Source organism: Monodelphis domestica, chromosome 4, assembly GCF_027887165.1.
Source record: "Monodelphis domestica isolate mMonDom1 chromosome 4, mMonDom1.pri, whole genome shotgun sequence".
Classification (NCBI taxonomy): Eukaryota; Metazoa; Chordata; class Mammalia; order Didelphimorphia; family Didelphidae; genus Monodelphis; species Monodelphis domestica.
Genome location: NC_077230.1, coordinates 85,525,645 through 85,552,139, shown reverse-complemented (window position 1 = coordinate 85,552,139; position 26,495 = coordinate 85,525,645). Strand labels below are relative to the sequence as shown.

Here is a 26,495-nt window from a genome sequence, read left to right as displayed (position 1 = left end):
ACATTCTAATGTTTCACAGAATGAGGACACGCATCTCCTGATTTTACCAGGAGAAAAGACAGCTGTTGGAAGACCTCACTCTAAACCTGATTCAATTAAAGATGGATGGGATGAGTCCTAATGGAATTATAAACAGACTTCATAGCTTACCAGGTTTTTAAAATACATGAACAAAAAAAAAACAAAATAGAAGCAGACAGCAGAGAATAAGTATAAAAGAGTGGCAAGAGTATTCCCAATGGTAAAGCCTAGAATGAGCTGTTTGTTGTTGCTTAGTCATTCAGGCAAGTCTCAGTCTTCCTGACCCCTTGCAAGTGTAGTAGGAGCTACGCTGTTATTGGAGTTCATTTCCAAGACCTGTCCAGGGGGTTTGCTTGGCAAAGATACTGGTTTGCCATTTCCTTCTCCAGTGGGTTAAGGCAAACAGAAAATATGTGGTCATAGAACTAAGTATCTAAAGCAAGATTTTAAACTTGGGTCTTTAAACTGACTCCCGGCCCAGTGCTCTCTCCCCGGAGCCATCTAGCCCTGTCTGGGCAAATGCGAAGGACTACAGGAGTTCTTTTGGGGACCAGAAGAAGACCCTTTTAGGGGATGATTTAGGAAATATTTACAAGAGATGATAAAAATTTAGAAGAAATGCTAAAAATGGGAAATGAATTAAAAGCCAAATTCTTATTTTGCTCTGTTGTCTCTATCAAGGAGATTGCTCCTCAGATTTGGAATTATAACACAAAATGATCATTAGGAAATCGGGAAGGTATGAGAAACCAGAAGATATTGAGTTCAAGTTCCTAGTCCAGATGAACCATATCATGGGTCCTAAAAGAACTTAAAGACATCGTTTATAAGCTTCTGTTTGCTGGGTCAGGAAAGGTACCATGGAAGTAGAGATGGGCTACTGGTGCCGTTGTTCTTTCTTTAAAGGGAAAAGAACTATAGGTCAGGGAGGATAAAGTAAGTTGTGGACAAAATCCTAGAATGAATTATTAAAGCCATGGTTTTTGAGCAGTTGAACAGGGAACTAGCGATTACCTTGAGCTTTCTTGTGTTCAACAAGAATAATTTACACCAGATTAACCTTCTTTTTTTTCCAGGGTGACTTGACAGATCAGGGGAAATTTTAAACATTATGTACTTGAATTTCAGGGGGAAACTTGGCAAAATCTTTCATGATATCTTTTGAACAAATTAAGAAAATGTAGGCTGATGGTAATGTGATCAATGAAGAGAGAAATCGTTAAATGATCAGAAAGTGATTGTTTTATGTCAACTTGGAAGAGTGATAATGGAGTGCTATAGAATTATTTCTTTGAATCCTTTTTAACAGTTCATTAAGTGCCATATATGAAGGCATAAATAGCATGTTATAGCATTTTCAGATGAAATGACATTTGAAGAGAGATAAAATTTTATAAGATCTTGACATGGTAGAATGGTGGGCCTAATTAATAATTAACAAGAAACTTAATGGGGATTAATGTTAAGACCTATATTCAGAAAGTCAACTGAATAAGTACAAGATGGAGATAACGGGATAACATGTCATGGGAAAAAGACTGAAGGGTTTTAGTAGACTCTAAGCTCGGATATATATTCTATGGCAGCAAAAAAAACTAATAGAATATTAGGTTCTAGCAAGAGTTTAGTATGCCTTGGAAGAAGACATTGTAGTCCTACAGTATTTTGCCCATCCAGACTATGTCTGGATTTTTTCTCTCAGCTCTGGGTGCAACATATCTTTTTAGGCCCTTAACTTCCATCTTAGAATCAATGCTATGTCTTCGTTCCAAGGCAGAAGAGTGGTAAGGGCTAGGCAATCACTAGTCAAGTGATTCTGCCAGGGTTACACAGCCAGGATGTGTCTGAGGTCACATTTGAACCCAGGACCTCCCATGTCCAAGTCTGGCTTTCAATCCACTGAGCTACCCAGCTGCCCCCTGGGTGCACCATTTTAAGAAAGACATTGACATTTTTTGGATTGTCCATCCAGAGGAGACAGTCAGGTTGGGGAGGGATTTCAAAACCATTATCCAGATGACGAGCGATGGAAGGAATGAATTTGCTGAGCAACTTGCTATCTACTGTCATGTATTTAAGGGATTGCCATATAGATAATGATAGCTCACATTTATCCTATAGGCTTAGAACTAAAATAGACTTACAGATCATCTAGTATAACTTTCACTTTGCAGATAAAACTGTAGCCCAGAGAACTTGCTTCAGAGAATGCTTTAATGTGCACAAAGTGTTTTACTCAATAAGAGAAAACACAAATTAAAATAACTCTGAGGTTCCATTTTAAAACTGTTAAGCTGACAAAGATTAAAAAGGAAATGACAGTTGTTAGAGGTGTTGTGAGAGGACAGGAACACTAATGCACTTTTGATGGAGCTATGAATTTGTCTAAACTTTCTGGAAAGCAATTGGGAATTATACTTCCAAACCCTCTAAACTGTACATATCTTTGACCTAGTGATACATATACCAGATTTAGGCTCCAAAGAGCTCAAAGACAGAAAGGAAAGGACATAAATGTACAAAAATATTCATAAGAAAAACAAATAAGCATTAAAAAAAAACCCCTAGCCACTTGCTATCTGTCTTAGAATTGATACTATCAGTTCCAAGGCAGAAAAGCAGTAAGGGCTAGGCAATTAGGGTTAAGTGACTTGCCCAGGGACACATGTCTGAGGTCAAATTTGAACCCAGACCTTCTGGACTACAAGCCAGATTCTCTATCCATTAAGCCACCCAGCTGCCCCTGTATTAAGCATTTATTAAGTGTCTATCAGTCACAGTGCTAAGCATCTTATAAATATTATCTCATTTGATACTTGCAACAACCCTGACAGGTTGTTATTTCATTTTATAGTTGAGGAAACTGAGGCAGACAGAGGTTAAAGTGACCTGCTTAGGGTCACTCAGCTAGTAAGTAGGATTTGGACTCAAGTCTTCTTGACTCCAGGGCTCAGTGCTCTATCTACTGCAACACCCCATAGCAACACTTTATTATAGCAAATAACCAGAAAGAAATGTGCGCCCATCAATTTGGGAGTAGCTGAGCAAATTATGGTTTATGATTGTAGTGGAATATTATTACTCTAACAGGATGGACTCAGAAAAATCCAGCTGTGAAAGGTTGTATAAATCAATCCAAAGTGAATTAATGAGAACAAGGAGAACACTTTACTTAATAACTGCATTATAAAGAAAAATAAATTTGAAAGTCTTGAGTGACACTTCAACTCCAAAAGACTGATGATGAAGCTTTCCCTTTCTTGACAGAGAACTTATATGCTAGAGGCGGAGAATGAGGCACATGTTTTCAGACATGACCAGTGGTAGATTGATGTAATAAATGAAAATAAAATTTATTAAATGTAATATTAACAAAATATTGAGTCACCGTTACAAAATCAACTCTCAAGTCAGAAGTCCATTAGTAGCTCTTAACAATATAATTTTAATTAAAATAGAGATATATAAAAAAGGGAAATGAAGGAAGGGGAGAGAAAGCTCACCTCTCTGAAAAATACATAAGCCCACTAAGCTGCTTAGCCTGCAAAGCCTCCAGCAGAGACAGAGAGATGTGGGGTGTGGGGTAGGAATCACAATGGTTTTGCTTGACTCTAGTTATTTGTTGCAACAGAGCTTGTGTTTAGTTCTTTTGCAGAAGTCCAGGTGAGGAGGAAAGGAGTAGTGATGAGTTATTGCAAAAGAAAAAAGGAAAGAGGAAAAGAATGTCAGTGAAACATTTTAAAATGCATAGAGGAGAGCTTTAGAAATTCTGGAGGTAATTGGGACAATTTGGGACTGATTGTGTTAAATGTATTGTATAATTAATGAAAAATAAACAAGCTGTACACAATAGAGATTCATGGTTTTATATGCAGATTTTCTTTCCTCACTTCTTTTGTCTTTGAAGATGATCCTGTTGCTTCGTATTTTCCGAGTTCATAATTAAGAAGAAATGCTTTTCTGTTAGTACACATATGAAAACTCTTCTACCCCTTTTCTGCAATAAACAGCTGGTCATTAATGCACTTTTAATGAAAACATTGAATAATTCCTAATTTTTTAGGTCGTAAATGAGTAAAGATTTCTTATTGAATTATTTAGGTAAATTATTATTTTATAAACATGTAATAAATATGATGATAGAATTCTTTGAGCAAGTGCTGCTTTCGTCAGTAAATCACAAGTCGATTCCTTTTTAGTGAACTAAATATTGGGATAATCCTACATTCTTCTTCACTGAAAGAATGAATGCTCTTGTCCTACAGGCTGAACGTCAAGCCATCAATACCACAGTCCAAGGGTCGGCTGCGGATATTGTCAAAACCGCCACCGTTAACATCCAGAGCCGCTTAGAGGCGCTGCCTTCCGTCGCCCAGTCTCACGGCCACCGAGAGAGTACGCTGGGAGGCGCCAGGACACGCTCGTTTCCGGTATCTAATGCCGGTACGTTTTCAAGTTGAAGAAGTAATTCTACGAGGAGGAGCGTGATTTCAACAGCCTTTATTTGGTCTTTCCGAGTTTCTTTTCGCGACTTTGTCCATTTTTATTAATAAGTGCACACGTGATTCTCAGGCAAGCTCCAAACGCCCGTTGTTGATGGGAGCCCTTCAAAGTATGTCCCCCACTGAGAGTGTGACTCGGGCAGATTCCCTCCGACTCTGCTAGTTCTTTGTCCCCGCCTTCATGGTTCCGCCTTGAAATAGTTTCACTGACTCAGAGAGGGCTGTCAAACTTGGGGTGACCCTATCTCAATTAGGAGCCTATTGCAGCCATCCGGGTGAGCGCAGATAAGCAGGGTGGCGGCTTCCGGTAACCTGAGGTGGGGGGTGTCGGGTGGGCTCCGAGGCTAAGGACCCAGGGCTCTGACGGGACTACGGACCCAGGGCTCTGACGGGATTACGGACCCAGGGCTCTGGGAGCCTGACGGGATTCTCGGCAGAAACAGGGAAGCATGGAAGAGGGGCGGCGGCCTTTGGGGAGGAGAAGAAAGCACGGGCTAGGTGGTAGGCCCGGATGCCCCTGTATCCCAAGGCGGGAAATCTGTTGAGTGACGCGGCCCGAGGGAAACAGGCAGTGGGCCCACTTCCCCTCCTGGACCAGCGTCTGCGTCCTGAGAAAGACTGGCCCAGCAGAACTGGAGAGGACGGCCTCGACTGCAGCGGCTCCTCTCTAGGCCTCGCATGTACGAAGATGGCCAAGTTCATCAGCGGCAGGATGGGTGTCTAGAGGCACAGCCAGGAGGCCCGCTGGGGCGACTTAGGCGCCCGAGTTGGCAGTGGGGGAGGGCCGCCTTCTGCTGAGCCTCCTGGGCGTGTTGTGTCCGTGGGGTTAAGTGTGAGAGAAGAAGGGAGAATGGGCTTCTTGTAAAAGCATCCCTGGGGCAGAGGACCGTACATGAATCATGTCTTCTTCCGCGGGTCAATGGATTCTTCCAAGAGCCCGTTTCTAGTCCATTGGTTCGGATTAAAATGCCTGCCAGCATCCCCAAGTTCCAAGTGCTGACGCGGCTCCGGCTCCCTCCTCCCTGTAGAGTGGTGGGAGGGGGCTAGGGAAGAAGGGGATGGAGACTGGAGCCCTCAGAGGGCTTCCTCTGTACTAGGCCTGCAGAGGTGGGGGTGGGGTGGGGTCAGTGAGGTTAACGTTAGAGACGGGACAGCTCTGAGCTTGGGCCGGTAAGCTAGGCGTTTTCCTCCTTGGCACAGGGGCGCCATCATTCATGGCTTGCCATTTCATATGACATATTATCATGCACAGCACTCCGTCACCATTTCTTCCTTTGCTTCTTCCTCCTCTTCCTTAATTAAAATTTTACCAGAGTTTCTCAAATCTTGAAGTTTTACTGTGGCATTTCCATTCTTGATCCTTTTTCCTGATCAAACAGTGTTGATGTGATGATTAATTTTGCTTCTTATACTTTTCCCCTCTTCCTTTAGGGCTGAAGAAAGGATTCCAAAGACAATTTTGTCCAGTAAAAGGAGCCTTTTTCATCCTTCAGTTGCACGATGAGCTCCTCTATGAGGTGGCAGAAGAGGACGTTGTCCAGGTATCTTTACAACATAGACCAGTTTCTGTTGTGCCTTTGCACCCCTGAGGGAGTCACAGTTAGCCATTCAAAGAAGGGGCCTTTATTAGAGCCCACTGTAGGCCAAGCACTGGGCTCAGTGGAGGGAACACAGACGCCTTCCAGTCCGTACCTTCTGAAGAAGGAGTTTTGTCCTTTGCCTGCCTCCGGTCTCTCGGAGGGGGAGGGGAGACACTGCTTCTAGAAAACAGGCTGCAGGGATATTGCTGCGCCCAGGCAAGTTTATATATAGGTCATAAATACACACACACACTCATATATGCATGTATATAATTTTTTTATAACCCTCACCTTCCATCCTGGAGTCAGTACTGTGTATTGGCTTGAACCCAGGCCTTCCCATCTCCGGGCCTGGCTCTCAATCCCTGAGCCCCCCAGCGCCTCCCAGGCCCGCAGTGATCGAGGGAAGCTTGGGAACTAGAAGTCAAGGCCCTGCTTCAGAGTTGTCACTAACCTCTGCTGAGGTTCTCCATTCAGCTGCCTCCAACAGAGGCCTTGTCATTGAAGGCCAAGCTCGGAACCCAGCTGGGGAGGTCCACTTGGTCCTGGGACTGTCTTCTGAAGGAAAGTGCCAGGAACCCCTCTGAGGGCTTCCTCTTCTCCCGTAGGAGAGCAGGAAGCCCCACTGCTCCCCAGCGAGGCTCTTAGGGCCCTGTGTTCACTTCTAGGTCGCTCAGATCGTCAAGAATGAAATGGAAAATGCTGTGAAGCTCTCGGTGAAACTGAAGGTCAAAGTGAAGATGGGGCCCAGCTGGGGGGAGCTGCATGACTTGGACCTGTGACTCTGGGAGGGGAGTCCCCCTTTGGTTCCTCTGCGGGCGGCCTTCCTCGTTGCACAGAGGCCGCTCTCAGGGTGCCACCACGGCCAGAGTGGCAGCAGCTCTGCGGAAAACGGAGGCGCTTTTTATCCAGGCTCAAAAGCGCCATCACTGTGGGTGTTTGTCTCTACAGACACTGGGAACTTACTGCGATTTGGGGGAACAGATGGACCTTTTTCAAATGAAGTAGAATTCAGTGCTCCTACCTCCCCCCCAAAGTACTTGGGGAATTGCCTTTCATTGAGTAAGCACATGGAATTCAATGGTCTCTCAGGATCGCTATTGCTGCTTAAGCAGGCCTGATGCCCAGCACAAGCCGCCTGCGTGAATAGCGGCCTAACAGGCGAATGCTCTCCTCCGCCGTCCCACATTTGTGCCCTCGCACTCAGTTCTGTTCTCTGGATCCCAATAGCTGTGACCTGGACAAGCAATAGACAAGTATGCTGTTTTGCACACCCGAGTTAGGCTTTCTGTGATGCTTTTATCCAGAAAGAACTGATGGGCGTTGGGCAGGGCAGGGATTATTTTAGGCATTTAGTGATTCTAAGCCCTGAGGAGTCTAAATTTTGAATTTTAGGGTGTTAAGAGGGGAAATTGGGATGAAAGTTACCTAGAAATGTTTCCTTGAAAAGCTTTATTTTCCCTCTGTTCCCATCCCCTGTCGCACACAATGTATTTAAAATACTTCTTTCCTTTTCCTGAAGCTCCACTTCTTAAAATGGCACTAGTTTTAGAAAGATGCTTTCTTTTTCATTTGAAACTGACACTGACAATTCCCCATCCTCCTTGTTGTCTTAGTGCCTCCTTCCTTTCTGAAGCAGGGCATCCCGTATGTAATTAGAAAATCTCATGCTGAAAAGATTGCACTTTATACAGAGCTCAAAGTTGGCCCTTCTCATTGTTGAAATAAAATGAATTTGTGATGATTTCGACTTCAGAATCTTTTTAATCATCCTCTTTTGCCAAACAACAGCCAAAAATCTGCTTTTATCTCTGTCCTACTCTTTGGCAGAGTGCAAGCATAGCTGTTATAAATTAAGTAAATGATTGATTGCCATCTAAATAGCTCTTTTCTGTTCATTTATGCAGAAATAGATATTTAGTTTGGAGGTCTCCATATTAAAGTTTATTGTTAAGCCTCTTGGTATTATCAAATGCAACTATGTGACAGACAATGAAATGTTCTTGTTTGCATGGAAAGCGAAAGGGACTCCACTCATAGTTTTGCATTTTTACAAAAGGATGGCTGTATCTGCCAGAAGGTGGCAGGAGAAGAAAAGGGACAGCTTAGCAGTACTAAGCTCTTTCACTCTTAAGCAGGTTTGGAATGTTTCTCAGTAACATGCTCTTTTAAGTCCAGCAATGAGCTTAGTGATTTTCTCTTCTGAGTTCATGTATTAACTTCAGAACAGCCTTACCTTAAAAAACTTACAACTCCATGTCCCAGAGACATCTCAAACTCAGCAGGTCCCTTTCCTTTCCTCCTAAGCCCACGCCTCATCCAAAGCTCCCTATTTCTGCCAAAGGTATCACCATTCTTCCAGTTTCTCAGGTTCACACCTTTCTTTCCTTGACTCTCACTGTCTTCCTCCATATATTCAGTCTGTTGCCAGACCTTGCTATTTCTGCTTCCGAAGCACTTCTAGAATCTGATTTATCTGTACAATTGCCAGCCTCATTCAGGCCTCTCTTCTTTTTTTAAACTCTTACCTTCCTTCTTGGAATCAATACCAGGTGATTGGTTCCAGGGCAAAAGAGCCATAAGGGCTAGGCAATGGAGGTTAAATAACTTGCCCAGTTCACACAACTGGGAAGTGTTTGAGGCCAGATTTGAATCCAGGACCTCCTGTCTCTAACCCTGGCTTTCAATCCACTGAGTCCCCCCACCCCCCAATGGCCTATCTTCTTGCAACAGCTTCTTAGCTGATATCACTGCCCTAAGTCTTTCCCAATTCCAGTCCTTCTGATACACTGCCAGGAAAAGTGATTTTCCTTAAATGCAGATCTGACCATATCATTCCCCTACTCAAAATTTCAGTGGCTTTCTGTGGATTCTAGGGCCAAATATAAACCCATTTCAACCTTTAACACCCTTTACAACTTTATTCCAACCTATTTTTTTTCCCATCTCCAGGCAAAGGTTTTTTCCAATAATCAGAAGAATGCAATATATGGAACAACTAATCTAGATATGCCTGTCTATCTGAAACTACTTTATTGTCCTAGATAGGCCTGTGACTGGCTTAAATATTTATGGTTCATTCAGGTGTCTTTCAATTCCTGAGCACCCCAAAACTCAGGACAAGACTGGTAAAAGGAGGAAGCAATACGATTGCTAGATAATGAAGCTAGACTTAGGCCTCCCAAGGCTCTCACCTCTCAGCATTGCCTGCTGACATCTGATGTATGTGGAGAGTTGAAGTAAGTCCAAATAAGTAAAAGAGGTAAAATCCGAGATAAGGGAGAGGAATACCATGTTTCATATTTGTAGATCCTCAATAGTTACAACATGGAAGAGGACTGAAGCAATAATACTGAATAACTTCCTTGTTTCCTAGCTTTTCTCTTTCTTTCCTTCCTAGATTCCCTCTATCCCTTTCCTCCTTCTTTCCCCTCCTTCCCTTCCTTCTTTCCTTCCTTTCATTTCTTCCTTCCTTTCTTCTTTCCTTTCCTTTCTTTCCCTTCCTTTCCCTCCCTTTCTTTTTTCCTCTTTCTTTTCATTTCCTCCTTCCTTTCTTCCTTCCTCTCCCTCCTTCCCTATTTTCTTTCCTTTTTCATTCCTGCCCTCTTAGTCTTCATTCCATCCCCTCCTTCTTTTGCTTCTTTGTCTACAATAAAAAAGGAATGTGTTAATAGTAGATATTCCCTTCACCTATAGGCTAGACTAGAAGATTGATGAAGTCCTTTCCAACTCATATTCTGCAACTCTGGATTAAAGTCAGGGTATACACAATTATTTATCACATTGTTTGACTCTCTTCAACAAATATGTCTTATATAGAACATTATGCCTGTCACTGGTGAAGATAGAAATTTTATCCAAACTCCTCATAGAGTGTTAGTACACTATAGAGGGAGATAGGATGCAGACACACATGCCTATGCTACAAAATAATACGTGATAATTGCATAAGGCAAACTGCTAGGTATATAAGGGATCCAATAATATGGTAGTATTATGGTTTGGCTTAAAAAAAATATAGCTAGGAAGACCAGGAGAACATTATACACAGCAACTGAAACATCGTGGGTCAATCGACTGTGATGGACTGAGCTACTCTCAGCATGCAATGATCCAGGATAGTTCTGAGGGACTTGTGACAAAGACTGTTATCCAGCTCCAGAGAAAGAACGGTGGGAGTCAAAATACAGGTGAAAACATATGATTTATCACTTGTCTATTTGGGTATATGATTTGGGGTTTGGTTTTATAAGATGACTTACAAAAATGAATAATATGGAAACAGGTGTCGAGTGATAACACATGTATAACCCAGTGGAATTGCTTGTTGGCTCTGGGGGGGAGGAAAGAGAGGAGGGAGACAACACGAATCATGTAATTTTGGAAAATGTATGTGTAAATTTGTCACTGGAATAAAATAAAGGGGAAAAAAGCACAAAAAATAGCTAGGAGACAACAGTTAATAGAATCTATAATGTTGTGCTGATATAGGGAACAAAGAAGAAGCAACAGAAATAAGGTTATATATTTTATAGGCAGGATTGAGATGGCTTGGAAACTGATTGTTTTTTAGTCACCAAATTCCTAGACTTCAAATTATCTCTGAGATTTTTCATTTATATGGCTGCCAACCTATTCCAGGTAGTTGTTATATCAAACTTAGATTGTGGCAGTAGCATGATACTTGGTCTCCCTGCCTCCAGTTCCTCCCTCATCCAATTCATCTTTTGTATACTGCCGACATACTAATCTTTCTGAAATACTAATTTTGTTATTTAATTCCATCCCCCCAAATCTCCAAATGTTCTCTTTGTTTACTGAATCAAATTTCATTCTTGAATGTAGCAGTCTGGTGGATTAGAAAGAGAACAGTATCTGGCATCAGAAGAACCCTGGCTCCATACCTTCTGGAACTTTAGGGAGGTTATATGAACTTCTGGAGTCTGTATTTATTTGTGGCATTATGCTCCAATTTAAGCCTCTCTAAAACCTTGCTATTGCACTTCCTGTTTATCTCACAGAGTTATTGGAGGATTAAAGAAAATGGTATCATGTGCTTTGTAACTAGAGTACCAGGTAAATATGAGTTCTTTTTCTGGTTCCACTTTGTCTTTTCCTACTGTTCAGTCCAATAACTTGATATTCTATTTAGACAAGTCTTTTTTTGACTTCTGAATCTTAAGAGTTATACTTCTTTAACCTGGAATACTTTCCTATTCTTTTTTTCTTCCCCCGATCACAGTCCAAAGCATTCTTTGTTGTTGTTTTATTCATTTTATTCCATTTAAAATATTTAAAATTTATTTTTATTCAGAAATTAACACCAAATAAAATAGACATTTCCATATTCATAGTAGAATAGAAAAAGAGGTTCCAAAACTATGGATCTCTATTATATGGAGCTTGCTTTTTTCCCAAATATATAATAAATTCAACTGATAGTTTATGAAGCTGTCCTGCTTATTTGTAATTCTTTTCCTTCATTCTGTTCCCCTTTCTCCATATTAAAAAAAGAGAAAAATGTCCTCATCTTTTTATCTCCTCCCTCCTCCTAACCCTTATCTTCCCCATACCTTACAGTTGGAAGAAAAGAAAAGAGAAGCTCTTGGATCAAATATATACATGGAGAAGACAAAGAAATGCTCTTGAGTCTGTTGCCTCTGTCAAGAAGTAACATGCTTTGCTCATCATCATTCTTCAGGAATCATGGTTGGTCACTGCTTTGAGATGAGTTTTTAATCTTTCAGAGTCATTTCTCTTTTTAATGACATTATAATATATATATAATATATATATGTATAAATTGTTCTTGGGGTTTTGTTAAATTTATTTTAAATCAGTTCAGATAAGTTTCCTTAGAGTTCTTCGAAACCAGCCCTTTTAAAATTTCTTATGATACAATAATATTTCATTTTATTTATATATAATAATTGTTTAGCTATTCTCCCATTGATTGGTAGCCATTTACTTTCCAATATTTTGCTATTATGAAAAGAACTGGTTTTATATGTGTGTGTGAGTGTGTGTGTGTATGTACATACATACATATATATGTCTTTTTCATCCTTCTTTGATCTCTTTTGTATATATGAGTGATTCCTCTGGGTCAAAGATTATGCTGTCTAATGATTTTTGGGTATATTTCCAAACTGCTTTCCAGAGTGGCAAGACCAATTCACAGCTCCACCAGCAGTGCATTAATGTATCTATTTTCTGACAGCCCCTCGAACAACTGTCATTATCTTTTCTTGCCATTTTTGTCAATCTGATACATAGGAGATGGATTTTCAGAAGTTATTTAGTTTGCCCTTCTCTAATTGTTAGTGATTTGGAGCATTTTTTTCATATAGTTATTGGTAGCTTAGATTGCTTTCTTTAAACACTTTCTTGTTCATATCATTGATTGTGTAATGGCTCCTGTTTTTATACATTTGAATCAGTCCCTTTTATACTTTGTATATGAGACTGTTATCAGATATTTCCCCCTATTTCCTTTTTCCCTCTTCTAATTTTAACTGTATTAATTTTACTTAAGCCAAATATTTTAAATTTTCTATAATCAAAATTATCCATTTTACCTTCTGTGATCCTCTCTATCCTTTGTTGGTCATGAGCTGTTCCCAAATCCATACATCTAAAAAGCAATTTGTTTCTGGTGATATATTCTATGTCTAAGTAATGTGTCCATTTGTAGCTTATGTTGTTATATGTTGACCTGGGGCAAATCATTTAACCCTGTTTGCCTCAGTTCCTTGTCTGTAAAAATGAGCTGAAATGGCAAACTGCTTCAGTATCTCTGCCAAGCAAATCTCAGATCGTGTCACAAAGAATTGGACATGAGTGAATAACGACAATTTTCAGTATAGTCTGAGATCTGGTCCAGATAGAGCTCCCTTCCCCCACACCCCCACTTAAAAAACCATGTGTGTGTATATATATATATATATATATATATATATATATATATATATATATATATATATATATACATACATACATAATATATATAAACACATGTGTGTTTATATATATATAAACACACATGTGTTTATATATATATTATATATATATAAACACACATGATATATTTATACATTTCCCTTGATAATTCTTGATGTTTAATTTTCCTAAGTAAATTCCATTATCAATTTCTCTAGCTCTAAAAGAATCCTTTGGTAGTTGAATTGGAATGGCACTAAAGTGGTAAATTAGTTATCATTGTCACTTTTAGTATATTACCACAGACTATTCATGAGTAATTAATATTTTGCAGTTACTTAGGTCTGTTTTTATTTCTTTAAAGAATGTTTTATTGTATTCATATAATTTCTTGCATCTTGGTGATAGGTTTCCAAGTATTTTGTACATTGCATATTTATTTTTCAGTAATATTTTTCTTTTGAGGGTTGCTGAATTTTGTTCAGAATACACAAATTATGGTTATTTGTGTGAATTTGTTTTATATTCTGCACTTTGCTGAATTTTTTTTTTATAACTAATTTTCAGTTGACTCTTTTAGATTCTCTGGATAAGCCATTATTATATCATCTGCAAAAGCAATAGTTTTGTCTTCCTGTTGTCTCTATTTCCTTGATTTCCTTTTCTAGTTTAATTTCTGTAGCTAGCATTTCTTTTTGTTGTTGTTATTCCAGATTCGCTCCCTTCCCTTACCCAATGAGAAGGTTAGCAGCATGGTACCCCTTATACATGTGAAGTCAAGTAAAACATATTTCTATATTAGCATGATGCAGAAAAAAATCAAGAGAGAAGGTGAAAAAAAATATGCTTCAGCCTGTAATCTGTTCGCTAGTTCTCTTTTTGATGATGGAAAAGCATTTTTCATCATGAGTCCTTTGGAATTATCTGGGACCATTGTATCAATCTGAGTTATGGCTAATATTTTTAGTCCTACGTTAGGGAATATTGGTTATAGTGGACATCCTTGCTTAGCCCTTGATCTTTTTGGATCTAACTTTTCTATGTCTTATGATGTTTACTTTTTTAAGATAGTTACTATGTGCATATTTTTCTGGTATTTTTTTTAAGAGGAAAGAGTATTGAATTTTGTTAAAAAGCTTTTCAGGATTTATTGATAGAATAATGTGGTTTTAATTATTTTTGTTATTAATATGGTATATTATGTTTATACATTTCTTTATATTGAAACAACTTTGCATTCCTGGTGTAAATCCAGCCTGTTCATAGTGTCTGATGTTTGTGCTTCTTTGCTAATATCTTATTCAGTATTTTTGCCAATCTTCATTGAGATATTGATCTCCAATTTTCTTCCTTTACTGTGTCTCTCTCTGGCTTAGGTATCAAGGCCATGAACATATCATAGTAAAAGTTTAGAAAGATCCCGTCTTCATCAATTATTTTTGAGCATGTTATGGTTTTTTTTTTTAAATTTTATTTACTTAGATGATTTAGAATAATTTTCCAAGATTACAAGATTCATGTTCCTTCCCTCCCCTCCTTCCACCCCCTCCCATATATGATGCACAATTCTGCTGGGTTTAACAAAATGTGCCATCGATCAAGACCCATTTCTTTATTATTAATATTTGCACTAGGGTGATCTTTTAGAGTCCACTTTCCCAGTCATAGCCCCACTGACCCATGTGATCAAGCAGTTATTTTTCTTCTGTGTTTCTTTTTTCACCAATTTTTGCAAACGGTTTGTTTAACCTTGGAATTAAATTTTCTTTAAATGTTTGATAGAATTCACCTATAAATCCATCTAGTCCTATATGTTTCTTTCTCCCTCCTTGAGATTTAATTTATGGCTTGTTGAGTTTCCTTTTCAGATATTAGGTTACTTAAATAATCTATTGCTTCTTCTTTTAATTTGGATATTTCATTTGAATATAATCAGACATTGTCTTTTTAAAAAAAATATTTTCCTTTCATTTTTGACATTGTGAAATTTAATTTTCTGATATTAAAAAACCCGTTACTAATTTTATTGATCACTTCAGTGGGTTCTTTGTCTTTAATTAATCTCTTCTTTAAATGTTAATCTCTTTGTTTTTTTAGACTTCCTACCTTGGTGTTTACTTGGGAGTTTCTAGTTTGTTGCTTTTCTAGTTTTTAAATTTTAGTTTCATTCTCATTTCATTGATTTGTACTTTCTTTCTTTAGTTGATGGAAGCATTTAGAGATATAGACTTTCCTTAAAGATTGCTTTAGTTGCATAGCATAAGCTATGGTATAATATCAACACAATTTTCTTTAGTGAGATTTTATTTCTATGATTTGTTCTTTGACTCCCCAATTCTCAAGTATTACTATTTAGTCGGATTAATTTCTAATTCCTTCCTCAGAGGTCTTTTATTGAATGTAGTTTTTATTCCATCATAGTCAGTAAAGTGTATGGTCAGTATTCCTGCTTTCCTGAATTTGTTTGTGATGTTTATACCCCAATGAATGTTTGATTTTTGTAAAGATACCATGCATGGCTGAAAAATATATGAATGTTTTTCTTGAAATAACCTTGTAATCAACAGGGATCTAATTTATCTTAAGTTCTATTCATGTCCCTAAATTATTTCATGTTTATATTTTTGCTGGATTTGTCTTTGCCTAAAAATGATACACAGAATTCTCTCACTATTATAGTTTTACTTTTTCTCCCTGCAGTTTTGTGAACTTTTCTTTAGATACTTAGATGCTGTGCCTTTTGGTATATATAGGGTGCCCCCAAAGTCATAGTTCAGTTTAAAGCTTTAAGTAGCTTTAATAACTTAAAACTGCACTCAGTTTTGGAGCACCTTGTACATATTAAGTACTGATACAATATCTGCGTTTTGATATCTATGGCGTTTTTAAATGTAATGTAGTCTCATTCCTTATCTATTTTTATTTAATTTCTACTGCAATCTTGCCTGAAATCATGAATATTTCCCATGTAATATGTATGTGAATTTTTATGTTTCATATGTTCCTTTAAACTGCACTGTTGGATTCTACTTTCTATTCCATTCTATTATCTTTTTTTCTTTCTATTTCATGGCTCCTGTGGTTATGATTGTTATTTTTTTATGTGCTTCCATACTATCCTCTGTACTTTTCTCCCTCTTTGACCCTGACCCGCTCCTTACAAAGAAGAACAAATGGTGAAAGAGAACAAATTTGTCTAAAGCTTGTGATCTATAAATGATGTGATTTATTTCTACTCTATTGCCCTTCTCCTTTTAACCTACTCCCTTAGCGTAGGTTTTTATTATTTTGTTTTCTTTTAATCTTTTCCTGTATGCTCTCCCTCAGACAACAGTTTGTTTTGCTTATGATTTCTTTTCGCCTAGCTTGCCCTCTCTCTTAACCTCCATTTCCCCACCTATTTCCCTGATAAGCCTAATGTATTTTTACACTATTCCCTGTATACATGTGTTTTCAACTTTCTTTTGTCCTATTTAAATGAAAGTGAGGTCTATGGGATACCTGTTGTTCCCTCTACCCTTTCTTCATGTTTGTATACTCTTACTATCAAGAACTCCCATTTTGTGAGACATTGAGTTTTTACCTTCCTTTTCCTTTCCTCTCCACTATAGTCTCCTATCCTTCCCTTTTCCTCTTCCCAATAACATCAAGATTAAACTGTTCCATGTCTCTCAGTCAGTCTTATTGACCTTCTATAAGCCTTGAAGATATTAAAGTTCTGGGAGGAGGCTTTTAGGCATAAGAATTCATCTTCATTTAGTTCCTTCCAGTTGATCAAATATATAATGAAATGTATCAATAAAAGCATACACCTTAAAATGTTTGACTCCTGTATTTCCATCTCAAAGTGTTTACTGTTCCAGCCTTTTTGTCATAAATGCTTGCAAATCCACTTTATTTTATTAATGACCAGTTTTCCCCTCATGGTATTTTCAGTTTTGCTGGATAGGTTATTCTTGGTGAAATGTCTTTATTTTCTGGCCTTTGGAATATTAATCCAAGCTCTCCTCTTCTTTAAAGAAACAGCTACCATGTTTTATATTATCTTGACCTTAGCTTCTTGGAACTTGAACTCTTTCTTTTTGGTTATTTGATTTGCAGGCTTTGAATTGTGACTGTGACATTACTGGAACTTTCAATTTTAGAATTCCTTTCAAGACATAACAATGGATTCTTTTTAGTTCCAATCTGTTCTTTGGTTCTAAGAGATTTGGGTAGTTTTATGAATTTCTTAAAAGATGGGAGCTAGGCCTCTTTTTGGTCATATTTCTTAGGTAGTCCAATGATTCTCCTTGAACTGTTTTCCAAGTCAATTGTTTTTAATAGGATATGTTTTTTCATGCTTGTTTATTTCTTAGTCTTTTGATTTTACTTTAACATTTCTGATTGCCTTATTGAGTAATTTTCTTTTTGGCCTCTTTGAATTATGGAGGTAAATTCTGGGATTAGATTTACCATTATCTGTTCTAAGCTATTAATTTTTGCTAATCCTTTTGTCCTAGTTGTCGTTTTATATCTTTGGTTTCTTCTAGATACTTCTGTATTTCTTGTGGATAGGGAATTCTTTTCTCTGAGCTTCTATTTGGACCTATTGCAGTTACTTTTTTCTTTTGAACCTTTGGAACTTCTAAAGTATTTAGTCATTGTATTTGGAGTTTTCTTATGTTTACTCATACCTCTGGTATTAATTTCTGGATTGAGGCTTTGTGTTTGAGTCACATTCTCTTCTCTTCTTTATTCTTTAGCCCCAGAGGGGGTTGCTCCCCTCCCCCTCTCTACATGAGGACATTTCTCAATTCCCCCTCCCCTCTGCCCATCTGCCAATGGGAGCGCTTTCTCTCCCTCCTGTCTGAGGTATGGGGGTGGTTCACATGAGGCATGAGGGTTGCAGTTTGGGCACTCAGTCTCTAAGAGGTTCACCATCACTGACTTAGGTATTTGAGTGGCTCTATCTCCTACTGAGGCTGAAGTTCCCTGACTGCTCTGTTCTGCTCCTTTGGCCTCGTCTCCTATTGGGGGGACTAGGCTACTTGCCTTCTTTGCCATCCCCCATAACAAGGTAAGCTTTTTGAGGGCAAGGACTACTTTTCTCCTTGTATTTGTATTCCCAAGGTTTATTTAGCCCAATTCCTAATCATCTTCTACTCATAAGTGCTAGGTTACTTGACTATCTGAAAAAGTTAAAAAGCTTACACCTTGATGGAAGATGAATCTTCTGGATTTCTGTGAAGAAGCACCATCATCATTTCACCTTCTTTGATAACATTGTTTTACATGGATGGGGATTAAGGAAGAACCTCTTACCTTCTGTCCCATCTCCAGACCTTTGCACTGACCTACCTAGCTACCTCAATGAGGATTTTTCTTTTTCTTTTTTTCAAATGAACTTGATATTTGCTTTATTAGCGATATGCCTCTGACAGTCTCTGAAATAGGCCTAAAAGAAACTACGTTTTGCTCATTTCATGGGAAATCCAGATTTCAGCTCTTGGTGAATATGTTTCAGGTTTGAGGTCTTTGCCATATAGGTGGTAGCTGTAATAGGAAAGCATGAGTCCTGCACACTGACCAGTCCACAACATAGGTGTTACATATTTTTATACAGAGAGCACATCTATGTACAAACATATACAAGTTTATTGATCTCTCTACAGACTACAAGAATTCTGATAAGTATAGTCACAAGTGCTAAATGCAACAGAAAAATAGTAATTTTTCATATTCTGAAAAGATGCAAAAATTCTGAAGATGAAAGAAAGGTACATCAATTGTGTCATTGGTTTCTTAATTTTCTAGAGTAAAACATCACATAAATACTAAAAAGTATAGGTTCTTGGAATTTTCAGTCCTATGTACCACTATCCATCAAAGCCCACCAGGGCTCCCTTTCTGGCTTGTACATTTGGGAAGGGTGGCAGTTAGGGGAAGGAGCAGAGGGGCACAGATGGACAAAGGTTACGCTCTCATCTTTCCTCTGTTGCACACTACACCTTTTTCATAAGCCTGAGTTTCCCAATGAGAAGAAAATCAGCAACAGCTTTTGGGAGGGGTTGTTGCTGTCCTGGGGACATCCAGACACAGCCACCACAGGGCATTTTCCTCTAGCGCTTCAGGTCCTGCATGGTAATAATGAGTCATTGACTCGGACAGCACCATGGTCTCCTGGGCACATCAGGCAGCCCATGGCCAGTCCATCAGCCCATCTAGGGTTCTAGCCTTTCCTCCACTCTTGCTTCTGTCTTGTCTAGGACCAGCCAAGGTGAACAGTGGTGAGGAGGGTTCCCTAGGGGAAGAGTTGACCTCACGTAAAATGATAAAGCCAAGAACACTTGGTGCCTCTCCTCTCCTTCCTCTTGCAATCTTGCATTGGGCGTCCTGTGTTTGGGTACCTACGGTGGAAAGGAAGCCAAGTTCTTCTTGGTGGCCCCCTATGCTCTTGCTTTCTGTGATCTCTTTGTCACTTCTCCCTATCGGGGCTCATTCCTGGGTACCCAGGCTCATTCTCTTTTACCGGTTCTGTTGGATTTGACCATCTGAGTATAACTGGGGAGCCGTATGTGATAAACATTGCTTCCTCTGTGTGATGGATGACTTCCTGGAGGCCTGGAGAAGGGAGGTGGCAACGTGACAAGTTGTGGAGGACACGACTGGCAAGAATCTCTTTGCCTTCTCTGAACAATTTGGCCTCTCCCCCTCCTCACGTAAAGGAGGCCAGAGCCCCGGGGATACAAACACCCCCCTGACTTCCCTCCACATACCAGGCTTCCTCGGTGATGTGGAGCCGGGCAGAGCTTCTCCAGTATTCTCTCCTCAGCCCACCTTCTTTTCCCTGATTTTCATGATCACTTTTAGACATCATCTGAATGTGAACGTCCATGTTATTCCTTCTCTATCCAATAAAGACCTGCATCAAATATGTACAGGTCTGTTAGCTTTATGATTAAATCGCTAAAAAAAAAGGGTTTCCCAAGGAACAGGAAGCCCTGGGCCAGCACACTGACAGTGGAGTCTGTATCAAATGCTGTTGAGGATGCTCACGGTAGTGCTGCTTTCCCAAGGACTAAGAATAATGAACGAGTGAATGAAGTCTCGAAACAATGAGAAATGGGTGACTGACGGTAAGGTTTATTGCTCATATCCAACTGTGGCTATGAGAATAAATCCTGTGTCCTCCCACAGTTGCATAGGATGTCAGGAAGAAGATCCGTTTTCTTCGGGAGCACTAAGTGGGAATCCCTTCTTTTGAGACTCAGCCTGGAGATCGGGTCAGTAACTGGACAGAAGACTAGTTACAGCTGCCTCTTGTGGTGCTCCCTTTGGGCAGTTCTTATGGAAACTCAGGTTTGAAGCTATTAACACTCCCTCTGCTTTCGCAGTGACCAGCAGTGCTTCTGAGGTCCTAGAAAAGGGTTCATTTTTCCGAGGTCAGTAGGAAAACCGGCATTTAGAGAAAAGCCTCAGAGGATAGCATCTCTTTGAGAGTGCTCTGACTGGATGATAAAAGCAATTTCAATGAAGTGAAACCTGCTAATTTTGACTCCACTGATCAGGAGTTTGTGGATTGAAGTTCATTCTCCACTTGAAGAAAGTTCTCGCTCTGCTCTTAACAAAGATTTCAAAGGGAATAATTTAAATGCTTAGGAGGAGACTTTTCAAGCACTTCAGAAGCACTGATTCAATTTCACACGATCAACTCACTTACAAATTGTTCTTAACTACTCATTAAAAAGCGTGGCTAAGTAACACTTTGTTTTAGTCTCTTTCTAGTTAATCTACATTAAAGATACTCTACAATTCTGGCATTTGAGGAATTCTGATGTATTTTCTCCTGAATTAGTATGGAAAGCTTTCTATATATGACATATCAGTAAAGATCTGTCTGTGGGATCATTTAGCTTGGGTCTCCGATATGTGTGCATGAAGTGCAGTCTTTTTGGTATCACGAGGCTGTTGTCAACCTGCATGTAAAGCACACGTTATGATGAAATAAAGGTTCTCCCGAATTTTGTGGTACAATTGAACTCGAACCTTTTGGGCGGTTATACAAAATGACTCCATGATTCATCGAATTAAGTGTCATCCCCTTTGACTGAAGTCTAACTTTTCTGAAATGTAGCTTTTTGTAGAAAATGAACCAAATACTGCAAATTAAGTTAGGGATTGAAGTATTATATTCTCTCAATTAGGATGGGAACAAAATGAATTTCTTCTTCTTTTTTTTAAAGGAATGCAGAAAGAGGCTGTTTTAGACTAGACTTAGAATAAATAAAGCCCAAGTGAAATACTAGTTAATCAACAGTATACAGGCTAAAGTTTGGCATTTTGTTTGGGTCTTATCCCAGGAGAAGTTTGCATTCTATGGATCAATATCTGAAAGAATGTATTGTACTGAAAATAAAAGAGCCTTGTGTAAAGGGGGGAAAACCCCAACAATGGTGTGGGAAGAGATTTGGGTTCTAGTCCTGGTAATCCCTTATTTAATTTTGGGAAAGTAAATTGGCCTCTCTGAGTCTTAGTCTTTAAGTTTGTGAGTCATTAAAAAATAAGATGAGATTGAAAATATACAGTTATCTATTAATTTAGGAGCAGAGTAGGAAGAACTGCCCCATTTACTCTCTCCCATTGGGGCCTAGGAGGGGAGAACAGCTAAGGAGAAGAAATGAGCCCCGAGCCCCATTTAGTCACATGACTAAATGAATTTCAGGAAGCTCCGCTATCAGGGCAGGAATTTAGCCCCACAGAGGACTGAAATCTTGTGGCTAGAGGGAGATTTTTCTGAGCAAGCCTCAGGGGTCAGGCTCTATACCTCTACATTACTCTGAGGATGAACTTACCAACTGGGCTCATTATCTAGAAAACTAAGAATCGTCCATAGCCCTTCCAGTTCCCCAAGCAGCAACTCAACACGTCCTCCTCGGCTGTCAAAAACAGGGTGGTTAAATCAGGATGTCTGACCTGGGCAATTTCCAACCCTCTATGTTGTGATGCCATTATTTTGTCTGAAAGCCTGGTAATGTCCACAAGGTGAAGCAGCCATTGAACATCTGAGTATTAGCAGGCATGCCAGCACCCCGTGGGGATGGGGTGGAGATGGCTACTGGTGCCCCCAAGCTCAACCACAGCGCAGCATGCCAAGGAAGAAGAAAATGGTCACTTCGCCACACTCCTTCAGGGATGCCATCCTGGCCACAGAAATAGCCACTGTACATTGCTGCCGCCTCAAGAAAGAGTAGCATGAAGGCGTGATCGGTTCCCCCATCAAAATAGGCATTTTATTTCATCATAAAATGAAAAGTTCAAACTTTAAAATAATAGTTTCTGCTGAAGCATTTTCACTGCTAAATTTGTACAATAATGTTGGTTGACATTTGAATGATTTCTTTTGGGGGGGAAGCTGGTGGCTGACATTTTCAGTTGTACATTTACAAGTACCTCTATATCTTTTAGTCAAAATGAAAAGTGTATATGAATTTCCACATCCCCAAATTAGATAATTTAGAAGGAAGCCAAGAAACCAGGTCCTTGACTTGGATGGTACAGATGCTGAATTACAGCTGCCAATATCACCATACAGACTTTGCTTCTAAGTTTCCCAATTATTTCTACTATTTACAATTCAATTAACTCAAGTGCATGTACCCCCTCCCCCATGCCAGGATGTCACATCAAGGCAGCTTGGTGGTCTTGAGAGGTTCTAAGAAGTAACCACCTAAAAAATAGGTAATTTTTCAGGACGAGGACAAATACTGTGACCTGAAATTACTGCCTCCTTCAAACATCTCGATCCTTGACACATTTTACAGTGTTTGTAAGAGAAGCTCTGTTGCATAGGAATACATGGGGCATCCCCACTAAGAAACTAATTTGAAATCTCACTTTCTGGCTGTGAAAATGACTAAGCCTTAGAGAAAAGAATTAATTCTTAAGAAGAAATGGTAATTCTGTTTTTGCAAACACAATAAAACCTTGATTAACCAGACTCCCAACTAAGGAGATTCCTTAATTAACTGGCATTTTAGAAATTGCATTCTAATTTCAGGAGAGGGAAAAATTCACTAGCAAATTTATGGAGATCAAGAAATTAGTTTGAACAATATGCTATTTACCAGAGGTTAAAACAGACTCGGTCCATTGTGGAGGCAAAGTCTGGAGACCCCAGCTCTTGCTCTGCCATTAATTATTGAGATTGGTCTGAATAGAAGCTTCCTTTTCTCCCACCTAACTTGCATAAAACTAGTGAGGCCTATCATTGGTCTGTGTATATACCTAAATATTTTTTTCTCAAAGAGATCTTATTTCGGGGAGCGGGAGGGTCTGGCCTTTGTAGTTTCAAGGCTGGTCTAGAAGAAAGTTAACATTCTGCCTGTGACTTTGGGCCACCTTCCTTCTTTGAATGAAAGCCTCCTGACCTGTAAAAACTGGTTGGGCTCCATGATCTCTAGAGTCCCTTCTAGCTCTGATGGCCTGTATTTATCACTGGTGGTTAAAATGAGGATCCTGAGATATTTACAGGGTTATAGGATTTACATCTGGATCCTGTCTCGACCTGCCCAGCCTCCTCATTGTCGAGGTGAGGAAACTGAGCTGCCCAAAGTCACCAGCTAACCTGGAGCAAAGCTGGCCTTTAAACACACGTTTCCCGACTCTCTCCACTACTGCATGGCTTGCCAGATCCGCAGTCCCACTTTTGTTCAATATAACGTACTAGCAAGTGATTTTGAACTGCAAGTGTTAAAACAAAGGCTTTTTTGGTCAATGCTTCGGCTAGAAGATGGAATAGACTATCACATTCATCCCATGCCTTGAATGTTCTGGTTAATCAATGTTTGATTGAGCCACGCAAAACAGATTAATTAGGTCTTTGAAAAGTGGTATTTGGGTGGTTGAGAGCCACCAGGGATAGAGGGCTCGCTGGGGTTTGATGTGCCATCTACAAGGGAATGGGTAAACAAGGATGTTTTTCACAGGCCCCAGCCCCGTTGAAACAACTGCTGGGCATGTTTGTGCTCACCGAACACCCAAAGCTAACCACATGGCTACGACCGCACGGGCCAGCTTTCCAAATCTACATTAGCTCTCGGCAGAATTTCCAATCCAGGCTTCTGAAACAACACAGCCCCCTCTATTCGCTTCCCCCTGGAAACTTGCAGCTCATCCCGAGAAGACAGATGAGTTTAGGAGGGAATTGTTTCCTGCACTGGACGATGGCCAGATGTGACAACCCAGGAACTCTGAATAATGCAAAAGCTTTATGGAGAGGATAGAATGTTAACCAGACTCCTGCCAATAAAAAGTCAATCATGTCATTAGTTCCATGAAAAATGTAAGTTACAGATGAGAGGGGGGACTGGTGGTTTCCCCCTTTACTTGTGTATAGCAACTATACTTGAAATGCATGGGAATCTTCTAATGCAGATTGTTTTTGTAATTGTGGAATTGGCCTGATCTTTAAAATAGTTTGCTTTGCTTACCATAAATCTTTTTTTTCTTCTGTCACAACATGCTTTTTTTCTTTTCCTCTTAAGATGTTAATTTATCATGCAAAGGTTTTTGTTTTTTTATTAAGTGCATTAATGTTTTAGTTTGTACAGGATATTTTTAGCCAGAAAGACTCCCCGTGGTTCTTACACAGAACGCCTCAGAAAAACTACATGCCGAGATGACAGCTCCATTCCACTTGGGAGAAGGCGAGTCACGACGCTATCTTGGAATGGACACTAGGAGACCAATCTAAGTTGGGGGTCCAGTCTTTGGGATGTCAACCTTCCTTTTTAAAGTCTCCCTTGTGGTAACCTCAGATGAATCACTGGGAAACATTTCACAGAAGAAACTGTGACTTCTAGCAGTTGAATGGTGATGCTGGGAATAAAGTGTTTCCCTGAAAGATGGGTTCTCAGTGCTGTGGCGGTGTCTGTGGCAGCCTCAAAACTGGTACCATTTCTTATCCTTATACTTCAGCATCAACTACAAAAGAAACAAAGTGTCAGAGTCAGAAGTTTTGAAGCCACGGGGACATGTGGGACCCAAAAAGGAGCCAAGCTCTCAACGGGCTCTTCAGAATTTACACGTATTCCACTGAGAGCCGGATCACACAGGTCGGAACCAACAAAACATCACAGTTCTGTTTATCCTGGGAAATAACTGATGCTACGGAGGGAAATTGGGGGAGCGTCCAACCTGGACTCTGAAGATTCAGTCTAAAAAGTGTGATCTGAGGGCTGTCACCAAGCAGGCGTGCTCCCCTCAGTCCTCCACCCTTCAAGAAGGTAAAAGGACGCCATTTGTCCTCTTTCAGGGATTCCTCCCTTCCCTCCTGAGGCTGAGCACAGAAGGGATTCAGCATAGGCCGACTGTAATGAGGTTCACGCCATCTCCTTGGAATGAATGCAGGGGTTTCTTTGGTGACTGGTCAGATGACAGGCACAACAGGGAAGATCCCAAGCTCCCCTCTGCTGAGGGGCGCAGAGGCCGGCTCCGGCTCTGAAGCGGAGCCAGCGACTACAAATAGCATCTTGCCTTGCCACTTCTCCTGGCCGACCTCTGAAACGACTCACTGTCTTTCTCAGGGACTCGTGGGTGCTCACAGAGCTCACGCTTAAAGGAGGAGTTTGTGAGTGGGGGTGGGAGGGGGCACACATCCTCAAGGAGAGGTAGATTTCACAAAATCCTCAAATTTGGATGAGGAAAATTAACATTTGTTTTTGCTAACTTCTAGCTAAAATGTAGCATTTCCTTCAATTATGGATGTAAGAAAAAGACCTTATTCTAAAGGAGACTACCAGAGGGGCCCATGGCACAGAAAGGTTCAAAGTCCCTGGTTCAGTTGGGATGTCAACTGCCCCACAGACATGTATGGCGGTAAACCCCTAGGCCAGCTTCCAAGCCAACTCGTACCCACAGAGCTGGGGGGGGGGGGGGGGGGCTGGTCACAAGTTGCCCTCGGGTTATTTCAGGGACTGAAGGAACGGAGCTTCCGTCTGCTGCCGCCCTTCCTGCAGGGACGGGAGCCCCTCTGTCCGCTTTGCGACAAAGTCGACTCTGACGGGCTCGGCGCATGCTTCGTCCCCCTTATAACATTCCTTTTGTAACCCGGAAGCGTAAGAAAGGCGGTGAACTACCCGGGCACAGAAAGGAGCGAGGCAGGAGCCCGGCCAGCTGCCGGGGCTCCGGGTGAGCGCGCGGTGCCAGAGCCCCAGACACGGATAACCTGGTGCCAGACCAAATTGGGATCATTTTAACGTTAAACAGTCCCGTCGCCCAAATAACTGACAGTGTGAGAGTGTTCGCCTCGCGAGGCCCACTGGGGATGTGCTGCTGGGGCCGGTAAGGCACGCCGACGCCTTCGCCGTGTTGTGGCCTTTCCTCCCTCTGTACGGGAAGGCCCAGGGCCTCTAGCTCTGGCCTTCCTGCTCCAGGCCCGCTGGGGAGGGGGCGGCGTGCCCCGACGGCCTTC

The 26,495-nt window shown here is 40.4% G+C and overlaps 2 protein-coding genes across 13 annotated transcripts in view; one reads left to right on the top strand and one right to left on the bottom strand.

Moving 5' to 3' along the window:
- The window catches only part of POLQ (DNA polymerase theta), a 141,434-nt gene extending 133,587 nt beyond the window's left edge, over positions 1-7,847 (top strand). The window contains exons 28-30 of one of the 3 annotated variants that reach the window (XR_008911118.1): positions 4,287-4,798; positions 5,955-6,064; positions 6,772-6,792. Coding sequence is in view for 1 of the 3 variants with exons in the window: in XM_007493754.3 (XP_007493816.2) it covers positions 4,287-4,464; positions 5,955-6,064; positions 6,772-6,885 (402 nt within the window). In the remaining 2 variants the exon portion in view is untranslated. Of the gene's footprint in view, positions 1-4,286; positions 4,799-5,954; positions 6,065-6,771 lie in introns of those variants that run through there. The other 2 variants (XM_007493754.3, XR_008911119.1) reach the window with 2 other exon arrangements.
- Positions 7,848-18,657: 10,810 nt separating this feature from the next.
- The window catches only part of STXBP5L (syntaxin binding protein 5L), a 469,360-nt gene continuing 461,522 nt past the window's right edge, over positions 18,658-26,495 (bottom strand). For all 10 annotated transcript variants that reach the window (XM_056793510.1, XM_056793513.1, XM_056793507.1 and 7 more), the window contains one exon: positions 18,658-25,006. In XM_056793510.1, the coding sequence (XP_056649488.1) occupies positions 24,965-25,006 (42 nt within the window). In that variant the 3' untranslated portion in view covers positions 18,658-24,964. The remainder of the gene's footprint in view (positions 25,007-26,495) is intronic.